General features: G+C 41.7%; 1 protein-coding gene across 1 annotated transcript in view; it reads left to right on the top strand.

Moving 5' to 3' along the window:
- Nucleotides 1–15,707, top strand: part of LOC144502041 (myosin-10) — a 167,488-nt gene extending 151,781 nt beyond the window's left edge. The window contains exons 36-43 of the mRNA XM_078226052.1: nucleotides 558–719; nucleotides 1,706–1,834; nucleotides 3,807–3,895; nucleotides 6,906–7,029; nucleotides 9,130–9,338; nucleotides 11,115–11,223; nucleotides 11,762–11,934; nucleotides 13,802–15,707. Of these exons, the coding sequence (XP_078082178.1) occupies nucleotides 558–719; nucleotides 1,706–1,834; nucleotides 3,807–3,895; nucleotides 6,906–7,029; nucleotides 9,130–9,338; nucleotides 11,115–11,223; nucleotides 11,762–11,934; nucleotides 13,802–13,949 (1,143 nt within the window). The 3' untranslated portion in view covers nucleotides 13,950–15,707. The remainder of the gene's footprint in view (nucleotides 1–557; nucleotides 720–1,705; nucleotides 1,835–3,806; nucleotides 3,896–6,905; nucleotides 7,030–9,129; nucleotides 9,339–11,114; nucleotides 11,224–11,761; nucleotides 11,935–13,801) is intronic.
- Nucleotides 15,708–16,198: the final 491 nt, after the last annotated feature.

Genomic DNA, 16,198 nt, shown 5'->3' with positions numbered 1-16,198 from the left:
CACCCAAGGCCTCTGCTTTCCACGTTGATCCTCAAAATATTGGAAGGTGAGCAGCAGAAGCTATGGGTGGGCAATTTTTAGATGCAGTGTTGGGATCTGCTGTCCTTCCTCTACCCCACCTCCCAATAGATTTTTCCTGACTATCTTTGCAGCTCTTAATCAAGTCAATTAGAGCTTTATAATCAAACTGATTTGAGATTCAGACTTGGGAATTCAGCCCAATTACTTCACGTGAACTCAAAAGTTTTCGGCGCAATTGATATAGGGCAAGGTTCTCCGGCCTCCCAGCCACATGATTCCCGCTAAAGGTGGGATTCTCTGGTCCCTCTGCTGTCGATGGGGATTCCCATTGATGTCACCCCCATGCTGGTGGGAAACCCGTGGGCAGGGGTACGCTGTCGGTGGGACTGGAGAATCCCGCCAGCGTGAACGGCCGGAGAATTCCAGCCATAATGTCTCTCCTGACCTTGATGTCCCAAAACACTCGACCACCAGGGAGTACTTTTGAAGTGTGGTCACTGTTGTAATATAGGGAACTCGGTTTGTTCACCCCATAGGTTCGTGAACTCGAGGCTGAACTCGAAGATGAACGAAAGCAGCGAGCACAAGCAGTTGCTGCAAGGAAGAAACTAGAGATGGACCTGAAAGATTTGGAGGCCCAGATTGAAGCAGCTAACAAGAGTCGGGATGAGGCAATTAAGCAGCTCCGCAGACTTCAGGTAACTCGTTGGTTTTAAAAGATTTTTACTTTTATTTAATTTGCCTCTACGAACAAATATCTTTGCTTCTAACAAAGGTAACCATTTCGTTACTATATTAATAAATGCAGCATTTATTACTTTTCAAAGCAGTCACCATTGTGTAGCTGGAAGCAACGACCAATTGAGCATTGTAAGAGCCTGCATAAGAAAATTAGTCATAGTTTTACAGCACGAAATGAGGCCCTTTGGCCCATTGTATCTGCACTGGCCATCAAGCACCTATCTATTCCAATCCCACTTTCCAACACTTGATCTGTAGCCCTTGTGAGCTATGGTCCTTCGAGTGCTCATCTAATGCTGCTTGAATGTTGAGGGTTCCTGCCTCTGCCTCTGGTGAAAAAGCTTTCCCTCAAATCCTCTCTCCTGCCCCTGACCTTAAATCTATGCCCCCTGGTTATTGGCCCATTTACTAAGGGGAAAAGTTCCTTCTTATCTACCCTCTCTATGTTCCTCATAGTGAACAGGTAAGCTTATTTGTTTGTGGTGCTGAAGAGGAATGTTACACAGGACACCGGGGAAACCTCTTGCCCCCCTCCAAGGCTTTCTTAATGTCCACTGCAAGTAAACAAAAAATATTTTAGTGCTTCATCTGAAAGGTGGCATCTTAATGTAGCAGCCCCTCAAAACTGCACAGAAATATCAGCCCAGATTACATGCCCCAAATCCATAATGACTCCTTCTGCACTTGCACTACCTTGTAGCTGAGTAGAATGGAGCTTTTGTCATTCATTGTGCTTTTGTGACTCTCAAAGCCCAGGTGGATTTGGTAGAATCATTATTTTCTATCTAAACAAAACCAGAGAAGTATTTATGGGGAAGATACAAGGCATGTTTTGAAGGATAGCTCTGAGAAATGTTGGTCATTGATAGCTATTCTTTTCAGCTATAATGGCTGTTCACAATATACACTCTGGGGATAAACTCTTTGCTTTAAACCTTTTCAGGCACAGATGAAAGATTACCAACGTGAGCTGGAGGAGGCTCGAGTTTCCAGAGATGAAATCTTCACTCAGTCAAAGGAAAATGAGAAGAAACTGAAAAGTCTGGAGGCAGAAATTCTCCAGCTTCACGAGGTTTGTTCTGTTGGAGGTAGCCTGCTGGGACTGGGGAGTTATCCAAGCAGATGGTGTTTCTGGAAGTATTAATGCAGATGTAAATCTCTAATGTTCACAATTCCAATTTAATAATGAGCATTATATTGTGCATAGAAATTAGCTATACAAAGAGATGAGCTGAGGTCCTGATAACTTGGCTTACAAACCAACTTTTAATTCACCCGAATCAGAAATCTTTGGGCCTGACTTTCAAACAGGCCAGTTGTTTGGGCAGCTTCCCCCTCAGTCTGAAAGACGTGCTGGTTAGGTGCATTGACCATGCTAAATTTTCCCTCAGTGTATCCGAACGGACGCAGGAGTGTGCGAACTAGGGGATTTTCACAGTAACTTCATTGCAGTGTTAACGTAAGCCTACTTGTGACACTAATAGATAAACTTTAAATAATTTGCTGCTAAATGAGCAATGTATCCAAGCTTACCGAAAAATCAAAGATTGGCAGAGTGAGCATTGTAGATGGGACCATAACAGTACAAAGATGTTGAGTAAATGAAACTCTAGTAGATGGATTTCAAGGCAGGTAAGTGTGAGGTCATCTATTTTGGACTTGTAGTCAAGAATTAATGGATGGAAAATCTGAGAATAATAGAAGGTCCAGGGATTTGGAGTTCGGTGTACATGTAACAGTCAAGTACAAAAAATAATCAGGCTAATGCAATGTCAGTCTTTATAACTAGAGGCTAAAATATAATGATGTTTTGCCACACTTATGTAAAGTGCTGTGTAGGCTCTGATGCTGAACCTTGAAGAGGTTCCCTGACAACTCAACATATTGGCAGAATCTGAGGTTACATTACAGGAAGAGGTTACATTAAAACCCGGCTTGTATTCATCCCACATCTAGAATATATAGTTTAAAGAGTGAGTTGTTTGAGGTTTTTAGGACTTTGAGGTATTAATAAGGTAGGTAGAGAGGTATTTGTGCTATAGGCATAACCTTAAAATCAGAGCCAGGCCATTCAGGGGAGATGTTATGAAGCACTTTGACACATTAAGGATCCTATGGGAACTCTCTTCCACAAAGCAATAAATACTAGCTCAATTCATTTTAAATCTGGGATGGATAAAATCTGCTTGGTAAGCTATTTAGGAATATAGAGCCAGGGTGGGTGGATTTTGTATCGAGATCATTAATCTTATTGAATGGTGGAATAGCCTCAAGAGGTTGAATGGTTGTCTCCTATTCCTATGTTCCTATATTTATTAAACTAATGTTAAGAAAGAGAAAACTTTGAGCGCTGCTTTTCACATGTAGTGCATCTTATGGATTGACCACAACATTGTATTGCTCTCAGCAAGAAGAATCGTTGGCTGTGCTTTTCGGAACATAGGACAAAGGAGTAGAAGGTTGTTGGGCCCTTCGAGCTTGCTCTGCTTTTTGATGAGATCATGACTGATCTGGTTGTGGTTTCAATGTCACTTACTGCCTGCCCCCTCCCCAATAACCCCCAACTGTCTTGCCTATCAAAAATCTATCCAACTGTGACTTGAATAAATTCAGTGGCCTAGCCTCCACTGCTTCCTGAGGAAGAGAATTCAACAGACTCGCAACCCTTTAGAGAGGAGAAAAATTCTCCTCTTCACCATCTTGGAATTCTTTTATTTTTAAACGGTGTCCCCTGGTTTGAATCTTCCCCACAAGAGGCAACACCCTCCCAATAAGGTCTTCTGTGTTTCAATAAGGTCACTGCTCACTCTTAACTCCGGTGGGTAAAGGCTTAACCTGTTCAACCTTTTGCTGAGAATGTAAACCCCTCATCCCAGGAATAAGTTTGTGAACCTTTTCTGAACAGCTTTAACCGGGTTGCAGCATGATCATGCGAGTGAACTTGGGAGGGAGGAAGGAATAGCTGTTGTATTTTTTTCATTCTGTTTAGTGACTGGTTTGCACAAACAGGCTCTGCGATGTACTGACCCTATTTAATTTTGAAGGAACTAGCTGCCTCGGAGCGAGCACGTCGGCATGCGGAGCAGGAGCGTGACGAGCTGGCAGATGAAATCGCAAACAGCACATCTGGAAAGTAAGGAAGCATGGCGCAGGCTCATAGCTCCACTACCTAATACTGAGATGTTTATTTAAAGCCCTTATCAAATTAAACCCCAAGTTCAAATCTAAATGAAATTTGTGTTTTGCCAAAAGCAATACAGACTGGATTTGATTCCATCTTGGGAGTTTATAATTGGCTGAAATTAATACCCAGATGTAAGATGTTTATAAGGAACTAAGTTCGAAGTTTTGTAATTTTCGTAAGGATTTTTATGTTTTAATGCCCAAAATCTAGTTTCCAGTTTATTTTTCTTTTTAAAATTCGCTTGATTTGATTTTTGCTTAACCAGTTGAATGACATGGTGGCACAGTGGTTAGCACTGCTACCTCACAGCACCAGGGACCTGCGTTCAATTCCGTCACTGTCGCTTGGGTCACCGTCTGTGTGGAGTTTGCACATTCTCCCCGTGTCAGCGTGGGTTTCCCTAGGCGCTCTGGTTTCCTCCCACGGTCCAAAGATGTGCGGGTTAGATTGATTGGCCAATTGGCTAAATTGCCCCTTAGTGTCAGGGGGACTAGCTAGGGTAAAAGCATGGGGTTATGGGGATGGGGCCTGGGTGGGTTTGCGGTTGATGCAGACTCAATGGGCTGAATGGCCTCCTCCTGCACTGTAGGATTCTGTGATTCTATCTGAAATGGTTTGACCTTTCCTGTGTGGACTGCCCTCTCTATGGCTAACAGTACCTTCCAATTGGCTTTCAGTTTCTGCCTCCAAGATCAATCTTTCCCCTCCAGATTTTCCCCCCTCCTCCTATGCTTTTCCCCACAGGTACCAGTACTGCTCCTTCCCCAATTTCTTTGTCCTCGCTAGTGTGGGTAATGTCTGCGAGTCCCAAGCAGCCTATTTGACTTGGCATTGCTGCAAAGTTTGATTTGCTCCTTGATCCGTGTTTATACACAAACACTTTCCAATCAAGGTCATGAAACTTTTAATCAGCAGTAAAAGTCCTGCACACCGAATCTACTGTATAAATCTCACGCAAATATAACTCTTGGGAGAGGGGGGAAAACATTCTGCACACAACATTGGCATGTGTCCTAGTTTAATAGTGCTGGCAAGACATTGTGCTTGGAAATGACATGGGCAGCGGTGCAGAGAGTTTCCTATCCTCTAGCTGTATAAGCTTCACACCCTGCATTACTGTCATTTCCTCCTTTTGGAGATGTTGCAAGCTATAATAGGGCAGCACAGTGGTTAGCACTGCTGCCTCACAGCGCCAGGGACCCAGGTTCAATTCCCGGCTTTGGGTCACTATCTGTGTGGAGCCTACACATTCTCCCCGTGTCTGCATGGGTTTCCTCCGGGTGCTCCGGTTTCCTCCCACCGTCTGAAGATGTGCGGGTTGGCCATCCTAAATTGCCCATTTAGTGTCAGGGAGACTAGCTAGGGTAGACACATGAGGTAATGGGGCTAGGCCTAGTGGGATTGTGGTCAGTGCAAACTCGATGGGCTGAATGGCTTCCTTCTGCAGTGTAGAGTTCTATAATAACAGCACCAGCAACCAATTATATACTCCGACACCTTTTATATAAACCAGTAAAACCAGCCAGGCAGGTGCCTACTGGAAGTGGAATGACTTGCTACATGGGGCGGTTCGTTTGAAGATTGGCAGCAGAGAAAGTGGGTGAAAGGAGTTTTCCATCTATTCTGAAGTTTACTCTTCTGTGCGTTTCTCAATCAGACTTCACAATGGCTAATGCAGGGCTCCCACAAGAGGGAGTGCTTATTTATGAAACATTCCTGTCAGGGTTTAGCTGCAGCATGTACACCAGTTACATTTCACTCCTGTGATTTGGTGGTGAGGTTTTTATCTGTACTAAAAGCGGTAGACAAATACAAGTTGTTAGGTTGCGCTTTGTGGAGGGTTGCCCCATCTAATTATTTGATTTGGTAAACTCTGTTTGAAATTGAAATAAATAAAATCAAGTACCTTGCTTTGAGTTTTCATTCATGTTCCATATATCACTCGTCTAGTGGGGAACTGGAGCAGTGATGTCCAAATATTGCTGTAAATGCATTGGGCAGGTGAAGGATCAATGTACTATGGATAACTAACTTTGCCGCAGAAGGCTGTGGAGGCCAGGTCACTGAGTGTCTTTAAGACCGAGGTAGATAGGTTCTTGATTGATAAGGGGATCAGGGATTATGGGGAAAAGGCAGGAGCATGGAGATGAGAAAAATATCAGCCATGATTGAATGGCAGAGCAGACTCGATGGGTCGAGTGGCCTAATTCTGCACCTATGTCTTGTGAGTGACCTGGGTAAGCCATTAAATAGCCGATTGGCATCAAATCCAAATAAACTGGCTCCTGCTGCTGTGGTTTTGATTTCAGTAGAATATCACAGAATCCCTACAGTGCAGAAGGAGGCCATTCGGCCCATCGAGTCTGCACCAACCACAATCCCACCTAGGTGCTATCTCCATAATCCCAGTTACTTACCCTGCTAACTCCCTGACACCAAGGGGCAATTTAACCTAACCCCCACATCTTTGGAGTGTGGGAGGAAACCAGTGCACCCATAGGAAACCTACGCAGACACGAGGAGTACATGCAAACTCCACAAGGCTGGAATTAAACCTGGGTCCTTGACGCTGTGAGACAGCAGTGCTAATCACTTTGCCACCGTGTACCAACTATTTTTAAGTATGGTGTTTGGAACCTATGCTAATACATTGTGGTATAAATAAATAGCTCATCTTACAAACAAATATCCCCTCTAATTTGTTTTCTCTTGTGCATGGCCTGTCATTCCAATGCTCAGTCCCTATTATTTCATGCACGCGTGATATCTTAAAAGGACAACTTGAAAGTGGCTTGTAATGTACCACCTTGGTTACAGCAGAGCCCCACACAGGTTAGAAGGAACATTAAGTCGAGACTAAAATTTGAGGTCTGTAAGCAATCGGATCTATTTAGTTTCAGTAAAGGTTTGGAGCTTGTAGTTAATCTGAATTCCTCCTTTAACACCCTGATTTCCCCAGATCTGCTTTATTGGATGAGAAACGGCGTCTAGAAGCTCGTATCGCCCAATTGGAGGAAGAACTTGAAGAAGAACAGAGCAACATGGAGCTTCTCAACGACAGATTCCGAAAAACCAACATGCAGGTTTGACGTCTCTCTGTTTTAACTTGCTCTCACTGCTCATCTTCCCATTGGACATGAGAGTAATGCGATTTCTCTCCTAGCTTTGTGTATGTTGACACTTGGCATTTTATTGTTCATTATTTCTTGTGGTGAGTCTGTAGAATATTTAAGAAACTTGCATGTAATGTCAGTTATAAATCAGCAATTACTTAAAGTGGCAAATGAAGTAGCTGTAATTTCTCAGACTAGTCTTTTCTAACATTGAACCCTGAAGATGTTTTTTCTCGCATCTTGCTGCTGCTGTGGTCCTGGATACGATTACCTGCAGTGCAGCCATCAATGAACACAACTCTTCAGTAGCTGCGTTTATATCCAGTTTAGTGGGATTCTGTGGCTGCTGACTTCTGCCGCTTGGAACAGGTTTAAACGCCTAACTTCAATATTGTTCACTTTTTTTTATACCAGCCTGGGGGCGCGTCGAATTTTCTTTTTCAAATCTCCGCTAAAGCAATAATCTTGTGTCAGAATTTGCAAGGTCAGACATGCAGATGCAGCCCTGACTTTTTGTTAATGCCTTGCAGGAGTCTAGCTGATATAATCTCACACATCACCCCCCCCCCCCCCCCCAAAGATCTTCAATGTACTAATCAATTGCACAATTCCCTATTCAGGGCCCCATCCCAACCATCAAACTTTCACGCACTCTATGGGTGGGATTCTTATTCCATATACTAAAAGGAACGCCATAGTTAAAAGCTTGGAAACTAGAATCTCAGCCGTCAAGACCAAACTCCCAGTGGATTTGATGTCGTAGTGTAAAGTTGAATAGATGGCATGCTGGAGTCTGTCTAGTTTTTCTTGAGGTCAAGATAAGTCTTTCCAAAATTTTTCCTCAGTTAATCAATCGGGAAGATGGTGTTTTTTTTTGTGATCGAGTGGAGTGTTGGGTCCAAGCATTAGGTTCATTGGGTTACGTTTGTTTGCCTTCACTCATTCCAAGTTATTCACTGATTTCAGCTTTGCAGAGAGCCCGGAGCTGGGCTAATGCTTCACTTTGGTGCTTATAGTTGCACACCAAAAAACTGAAATTAGAAATGAAAGGATAAGTTGTATATAGACACTTGGTTTTCAGAATGTTGCTGAACATGATGACGTTTCTGAAATCCTTTACAGCAGTTGGCATTCTGAAGTGTTTCATTTGGATTGTGATATCCATGTCGTCGATCATTAATCATAGATGTTAAACAGATGTAATACTGCTTTGTTTCATAAGCTGCTTTTTAAAACTTGCTTGCTTGAAAATTTCAGAACAACATGTAAAATGTCAGTAAAAAATGTGTAGTCCTCCTCCAAGGATTGCCTCAATACAAGGCACTTTGTCAGTTCAGCAGTCTAATATTAAACCTGATGTTGCAAAATTACAAACTTGTATGAAAAAGGAGAAGAATTAGGCCATTAAGTCCCTCGAGCCTGCAGTGCCATTTAATATGGTCATGGCTGATCGGTTTGTGTTTCAACTTCTTTATTTTCGTCTACCCCTGATAAGAGAGTCTCGTTAGGCAAGGGAATCAATCTACCACCACCTCAAAAATATTCAGTGCCTCCACTTCCACTGCCTTCTGAGGCAGAGAGAATTCCAAAGTGTCTCAACCCTCAGAAAAAAAATATTTCCACATCCCGGTCCTAAAGGGGCAACAACTGATGTTAAAACAGTACCCCCTTAGTTCTAGACTCGCCCACCAAAGGAAAGACCCTTTCCACATCCAACTTGTGAAGACCACTCACTCTTTTATATACTTAAATCAAGCCTCTCCTTACTCTTCTAAACTCCAGTGGAAGCAAGTCCAGCCCCTCCCACCCATCCTCATAAAACGACTCATTTCAGGTATCAATCCAATAAATACCGTGCACTATAATTCTTTAGCTTCATTAGCTTCAATGCCTGGCATCATATTTTTTTTAATACATACTAGAGTTAATAAATCAACATTAGCCAAGGAAGTAGTATCTAATTATACTGGAGGTCATTAGTTAAAGCCAAAATATTAGAGGAGCATTTGGCAGAGTGCTAGATTTCTGATTCCTAACCTATTTATTCCGCTTCAACTTTCTTCTTGCCAGGTGGAAACTTTGAACTCCGAGCTTGCTAGCGAGCGCAGTGCAGGACAGAAGAGTGAAAACGCACGGCAGCAGCTCGAACGACAGAATAAGGAGCTCAAAGCCAAGCTCCAGGAGCTGGAGGGTTCAGTCAAGTCCAAATTCAAGTCAACAATTTCTGCACTGGAGGCCAAGATAGCGCAGCTGGAGGAACAACTTGAACAGGAAGCAAAGTAAAACCATTTGTGTATTAAATGTATATGAAGCAATTTATGCTTGGTCCCTGCCAGTTTCATTTTAATTATCGTTTTAGTAACGTAAGGAACTTGGCCCACCCAGCTCCAGAAAATTGTTTTGAATCTTGTAACAGAAATCAAGTTGCAAAGATCCATCCAGGGGCTTTTCCCCCCAAAGGCCTGTGTTTATTTTATAAGATGCCCTCTAATTGCTTCAGTCACTTTTATATTCTGATCTATTCTCTGGTTGCCTTGTTAAAGGCGCCTCAATTCATTTTTGAAAAGGGAAAATTGTCTCCTTTATCCGTGGGGAAAATAACTTTAATTTTGTCTTTTCAGTAATAAATGCTAGTTGGAGGAGACATCAGGACTTCCCTAATGTTAGCAGCGCTCATTAGTTAAAGCAGTGCGACAGGCATCGCAAAAAAACCTTCAATCGATAACTTGTGTATAGGATTATAATGCAGAATGATCTCGCACCTTTTCGATCTCGCACCTTTTCAATCTTACTGCTTAATTTCGATGCATCTTTTCAATCCTAACTGCTAACAAAATGTGACAAGTGAATATTGTCTTTTTTGAATGCAGCTTCATGTGCAATTAGTCAGTGCCAGAGTTGCCACTTTGATTTTAATCCCTTGGTTTCAGTATTAAGAAAATAATATCACGTCAGTGCATTTTTCCATGCATCGTAATTTTGGAGAGTGTTTATATGCAACTGTAAAATACAATGTGACAGATGGATGATTTGTCAGTCAATCCTATTCCTGCTTCTTGCACTGTATTTCACATTTCTGTTCATTTTAGTGCAGTAAATATGTTGATATTCAGAAAATTGAAAGTATTTTGGAAGTTTATTTTTCTGGGCCACATTTATACTATTTAGTATAATGTCTATTCAAATTGTGGTATTGCCATTGTTAAAAGTATTAGCGTTTGACATTTGCTTTCAAATTATTAATTAGTAATCTTTCAAATTAAATTGAAGTGTTATCTTGAAAGGATTTTTTAAAACTTTACAATTGTAAATCCATCCCCTTGACCAGGCCCGATTTGCTGATAATAATTATCCTCCTGCCCCCTAGTGGAGATATGACTATGCAGCAAAAAGTTAAATATTTACTTCATCCCTAATCTTTGTTCTGACCAAATGGTATAAGCAGTGTGCTCTGGTATGAAGCTGCAATATGTGCCACTGAACATGTTGTACAAATTTGCTAGTATTGTTGAATATCTTTAATTGTATTTGAGTTATCCATTTCATGTTAGCACCAGATCTGACTAAAATCATAGAATCCCTACAGTGCAGGAGGAGGGCATTTGGCCCATCGAACCTGCACCCAGAACAATCCTACTCAGCCCCTATCCCCACAATGCCCATGTATTTACCCTGCTGATCCCCCTGATGCTAAATGGCAATTTGGCATGACCAATCAACCTAACCCGCACATCTCTTGTACTGTGGGAGGAAACTGGAGTGCCCGGAGGAAACCCACACAAACACTGGGAGAATGTGCAAATTCCACACAGACAGTGACACAAGGTTGGAATTGAACCTGGGTACCTGGTGCTGTGAGGCAGCAGTGCTAACCGCTGCCACTGTGCTCCATATGATGTGGCATGTCTGATAATGTAAATAGGTACCAGCACTTAAATCAGACACTGCTTATTGCACATATTTGCGCAAATAGAGTAGTTCTTTGGATAAATGTCTAGATCTCAGTTCATCTTCTCGCTTTCATTGCTAATCGAGTGATTACTTTGTTCTTACAGGGAACGAGCAGCTGCCAACAAGCTGGTGCGTCGCACAGAGAAGAAACTAAAGGAGGTCTACATGCAGGTTGAAGATGAACGCAGGCATGCAGATCAGTACAAAGAACAGGTAGCTTCTCATTACACCCATCAACAATTTAAAATGACCCTCATTTAGCCCTGTGAGAAAGTGGACAAAGCAGCCCAGCCCAATCTGATGCTGTGACATTGGGGGCAGGGGTGGGGGCAAACCTGGGGAGAAAAGTCTTGGGGTAGCCTGCAGTGGTCTCCATTAATGGCTGTATGACAGCAGGGTACAGGCAAACAGCACACAACTCCCAATAATAATATCCAAACTCTGTTACCAAAAATATGATTTGTAAACAGTGTCTTGCAGACAGACACCCCTAGGAGAGCTTTTGGCTGGAGGAGTGGTAAGCTTGCAAACTCTGTTTTGGGTCTGTTACTGTCCATTAATGTTGGGTTCAGCTTAAGAGTGCCACTATCAAGTTCACATCCTTTTGCTTTTCACACATGGAACCATGAAGAGTAATTGGACTGCGCAAGCTTAAGGAGGATTGTTAAACGACCTCTGCAACAGAACAGTGTCACGGCAATGTTTATTTTAAAGAAAAAAGACATTAGTTGATACCAAATAATTTCCCCAGGTCGAGAAGTCGAACTCGCGCATGAAACAACTCAAACGACAGTTGGAGGAGGCGGAGGAGGAGGCAACCAGAGCTAATGCAGCCCGTCGGAAGCTACAGCGGGAATTGGATGATACCACCGAGACTGCAGAGGCCATGAATCGTGAGGTCAACACTTTGAAGAGCAGGCTGAGGTAGTGTGGGTTTTATTCAGAGTTTGATATTCGGAAAGAAAACATTGCTAGTGTTTTAAAAAGGACTTTAGTTTCATAGTAAGTTAGGGTCACGCTGCTTTAACCACATTGTTCATGTTGAGCTTGGGGCCTGTGGTTTTGGGCCATATCGGGCAGTTAATATATTGTTGACTTGCTAAATATCTTTTTTAGCTTGTATACCAGTCCTGGATCCTCAAATTGTCATTGTTTATATAAATGCAAGCTAGATTTCAACTTTGATTTGAACTTTATTTCAAATCAATCTGGAGTGATTCACTTGGTAAGTAGGGCGAGGTACTGTCAACACTACTACCATAGTATCACTGCCTGACAGGGGATAAGTCTACATGCAGTGTAAGGTCCATTCATTCCTTTGAATAGGTGAGGACAGCATTAGTAGAGTTTAAATGAATTTCTTTTATTGAATAGAACTTAAAGAAAATTAAATCATTACAGAAACGAAGAGAAAAACTCAAGACTGGCGGCATGGTAGCACAGTGGTTAGCACTGCTGCTTCACAGCTCCATGGACCTGGGTTTGATTCCCAGCTTGGGTCACTGTCTGTGTGGAGTTTGCACATTCTCTCCTCGTGTCTGCATGGGTTTTCTCCGGGTGCTCCGGTTTCCTCCCACGGTCCAAAGATGTGCGGGTTAGGTTGATTGGTCATGCTAAAAATTGCCCCTTAGAGTCCTGAGATGTGTAGGTTTGAGGGATTAGTGGGTAAATATGCAGGGACATGGGGGTAGGGTCTGGGTGGGATTGTGGTAGGTGCAGACTCAGTGGGCCAAATGGCCTCCTTCTGCACTGTAGGGTTTCTATGATTCTAAACCAGTCCCCGTACGGTACCGGACAGGATCTCAAACAGCCAGCTGAACACACAGTTCCAAACTATGTTTTAACTGTTATCTCATTATTGTGAATGTTTTCCGCAAGCTGTCTCTGTCTAGAGAAACACTGGTCTTGCAGCTATGTTATCAAAGCTCGTCTTGCTTGCTATGTACTTTTCAGGAATGCGGTCAATTTTTAGCTAACCCAGCATGCCTTCTGAGTTCTAAAATGTAGTCGTGTTAATTTTTTAAGCTTAGTTAGATACAGCAGCAGAAATATCTTAAGTCTTTGCATACATGAAGCAAACTGAGCCAAGTATAGGATCCCTCATGCAGCATAATTTTATGTATTTGGTTTCCTTTCTGCCATCCTTCTCCAACATTTGATGCCTTGGGTCAAATTGACACATTGCACTATTTTATTGTGGTATTTGTGGTCAAGGTGTAAAATAATCAACGGACCAAAAAAAATAGAAGTTTCCTTAACTTGAACCTATTGTGGGCAAATGAAGCACTTCCATTTCCCACAGCAGCCGTTCTGTTATATTAGGATGAGGTTGTCGATTCGGTGTTAGATATTTTAGCAATCTTGTGCTGCGAATCCGTGGCCACTGGAATTGGCCAAACTCTCTTCAGAAGATACTTATTGCAATCAGTGGGAAGAAGTCTCTACCCTGTTAGTGGAGAATGGTGTCTTGCCCAGCTTCCACTGATAAATCTGTTGAATCCCTGTACCAACTCCGCCCTCTGCTGTGTTTTAACACAGAACAAACCTATTATTTAACTTGCTTAGAAAGCCAAATTTCTCAGCCAGGTTTTATTTCATTTTTGCTGGACTCTGATATTGCACATAATGGCTGAATATAGAACTTTGATGATGTCTACCATTGTCAGTCTCTTGGTACCAGTACATTTAGCTGGTTTGCGATTTAGTCCAGCAGAAAAAGGATGCTGTCGTGGTGCACTGTTGACTTGCGATATTTAGCACCGTATTTACAACTTCTGTTGCGTTCCTCTAGGAGGGGTGGTAGCGGCCTGACCTTTACAACTAGTCGAACAGGAAGGCGAGCGCTGCAACTGGAGGGCACTGCACTTGAACTCTCAGATGATGACGTTGACAATAAAGGGGGTGACCTCAATGAAACGCAGACAAGCCAGGGGGACTAGAGCCATTTCACAGTCAGCACAGCTCTTCTGATTTCAGATAGCCTCTGGGCAAAAGAAGTGCTTTCGGAACTGCTGACTTTGGATTCTCTTGTCTTTTTTTATTTTTTAAACTGGCAAGTTATAAATCGTATAAGCCGTTGTCCTCTTGTGTCTTAATTTTCTGTTGTCTCAACCTACTGCACCTTGCATATTGTATTCACAAAATTGCTTTCCCTAAATTGTCTTTGATAATCAAATACTAATTTGAGCACATATTGACTGTTGAGACAGCATCTGAATTTGGTTTTCTTTGGGAACCGGATTTGAATTCCAGACGACATTAAGATGGGATTGGAAGGAGTCTAGTGTATTACTATGCATGCTACATGTACAAATCAACATGTATTTCCATATATAATTCTGAGGGAAGTTAATCAACTTATTAGTCTGCAGCTGATTGCTGCATGAAGACCAAACTGTGACCATTGCTGGAACTGTGTAAGCAAGTTTTTAATCATGTGGAAGGAAACTGAAGTGAGTCTGTTAAAATTGCAAAATCTGGTTAGCTTGAGTATGTTAATGCAAGGACTGACCCAGACTGTTAGTGCCAACATATTTTGAGTAATCTGATTACAGATCATGTATAGGGTAGTAAATAACACAAATTTAGCTGCACTTAAGTACCCTTGAGATACAATCTGTCACAAGATGCAATTTCAAGTCACTTGCGTGCAAGATGATTTATAATATACATTCACTCGTGTCACCCATTAAACTTGTTAGGAACTTCAAACCATTTTTTTCTTCAGATTGCTAGAGGGGATTTAAAGGTAGGAATGGCCATTGGTGTTCAGATAATTTGCACAAATCATTTTTGAAGTAAGTACAACTTTTTAATTGTTCAATAGTTATACTGGAAATGAAATTGTTGTAGCAAGTGTGTTATGGTGTTTGAAGCATTTCTGTGTCTCTTGTTTTTCTCTTGGCTCCTTTCATTGCCATACACAGTGGAAATCAGTATTTCAGACACTTGGGTGATATTAAATCCCTTTAGTAATTTTCTATCCTTTATATGTGGATGAAGACTGACTTCTATAGGACAGACCCAGCTGTAGAATGATCAATGTTGTCCTTTTTTTAAAAAAAAAATTGTATTACTGCACACTAATGAACAGTATTCTGCAATGTTCTGGTTAACCCCCCCCCCCCTCCATACGAGGTGACACACTTGGTCTTTGGAAATCCATAAAATAAATCTTTGCAACAGTCTGCACGAGCTACCAGATGCTGTGTGATTCAAAATTGGGCAAATAAATTCACACCGATCTTTGTTCTAACCAGAGTTACATCTGGAATCGTACAAACAGATTTCAGAAAGTGCCTTAGACGTGGCGTATAATTTGATTACAAGAGCAAGTGTCACAGTTGAAACCGATATAGTACATTATGCTGAATATGTAACCATTGAAATGGTTTTATATTTTACATGCTTCATGCCTTTGTGCAACCCTTGTGATCAGAATATTGTCCAGGGGTTTAACTCCGTGTTATTGAATATGTACCCTTGAGCCTTCTGTACCAAGCAGGAATTTCTCAATTTCTTCTGGTTTAAAGCTTTAACATCCATTTGAAGTATTTTTACTGTACTGGCTGTTGACCACCAGGCCCTATTGTTCTCATACCTTTGTATACCTGTGTTTCTAGACAGTTACACCGTTCAATAAAAAAAATCCTTTGGAAACAATTTTTTTAATAAAACCAATAAACTTATTAAATGCACATGTTGTTCTGTGTTCTACTTTTAGATCTGATTCATTTTTAATTTTACATTCTTTAATCATGCATTTAAATATTTTAATGAATTGAGAATTCTCTCTGCTCCAAAATGTTTGCAATAGTTGGCAGCCTGTAGAAAAGATGGCTTCGATTCTTGTGCAGGATAGAAATGGAAAAGGGGGAAAAATAGTTTCCATATGTAAAATCATAAGATATAGGAGCAGAATTAGGCCATTTGGCCCATCGAATCTGTTCTGCCATTCAATCATGGCTGATAAATTTCTAAATCCTATTCTGCTTTTTCCCTGTAACCTTCGATCCCTTTCCCAGTTAAGAACCTATCAATTTCTGTCATAAATACACTTAATGGCCTGGCCTCCTCCATGTTCTGTGGCAATGAATTTCATAGATTCACACCCTCTGGCTAAAGAAATTCCTCCTCATCTTGGTTCTAAAGGGTTGTCCCTTTTTACTCTGAGGCTATGTCCTCGCAT

The sequence above is a fragment of the Mustelus asterias genome, chromosome 12, assembly GCF_964213995.1.
Source record: "Mustelus asterias chromosome 12, sMusAst1.hap1.1, whole genome shotgun sequence".
Lineage (NCBI taxonomy): Eukaryota > Metazoa > Chordata > Chondrichthyes > Carcharhiniformes > Triakidae > Mustelus > Mustelus asterias.
Note: the sequence above shows the minus strand (reverse complement) of the source record. Positions and strands in the feature narration are given on the sequence as shown.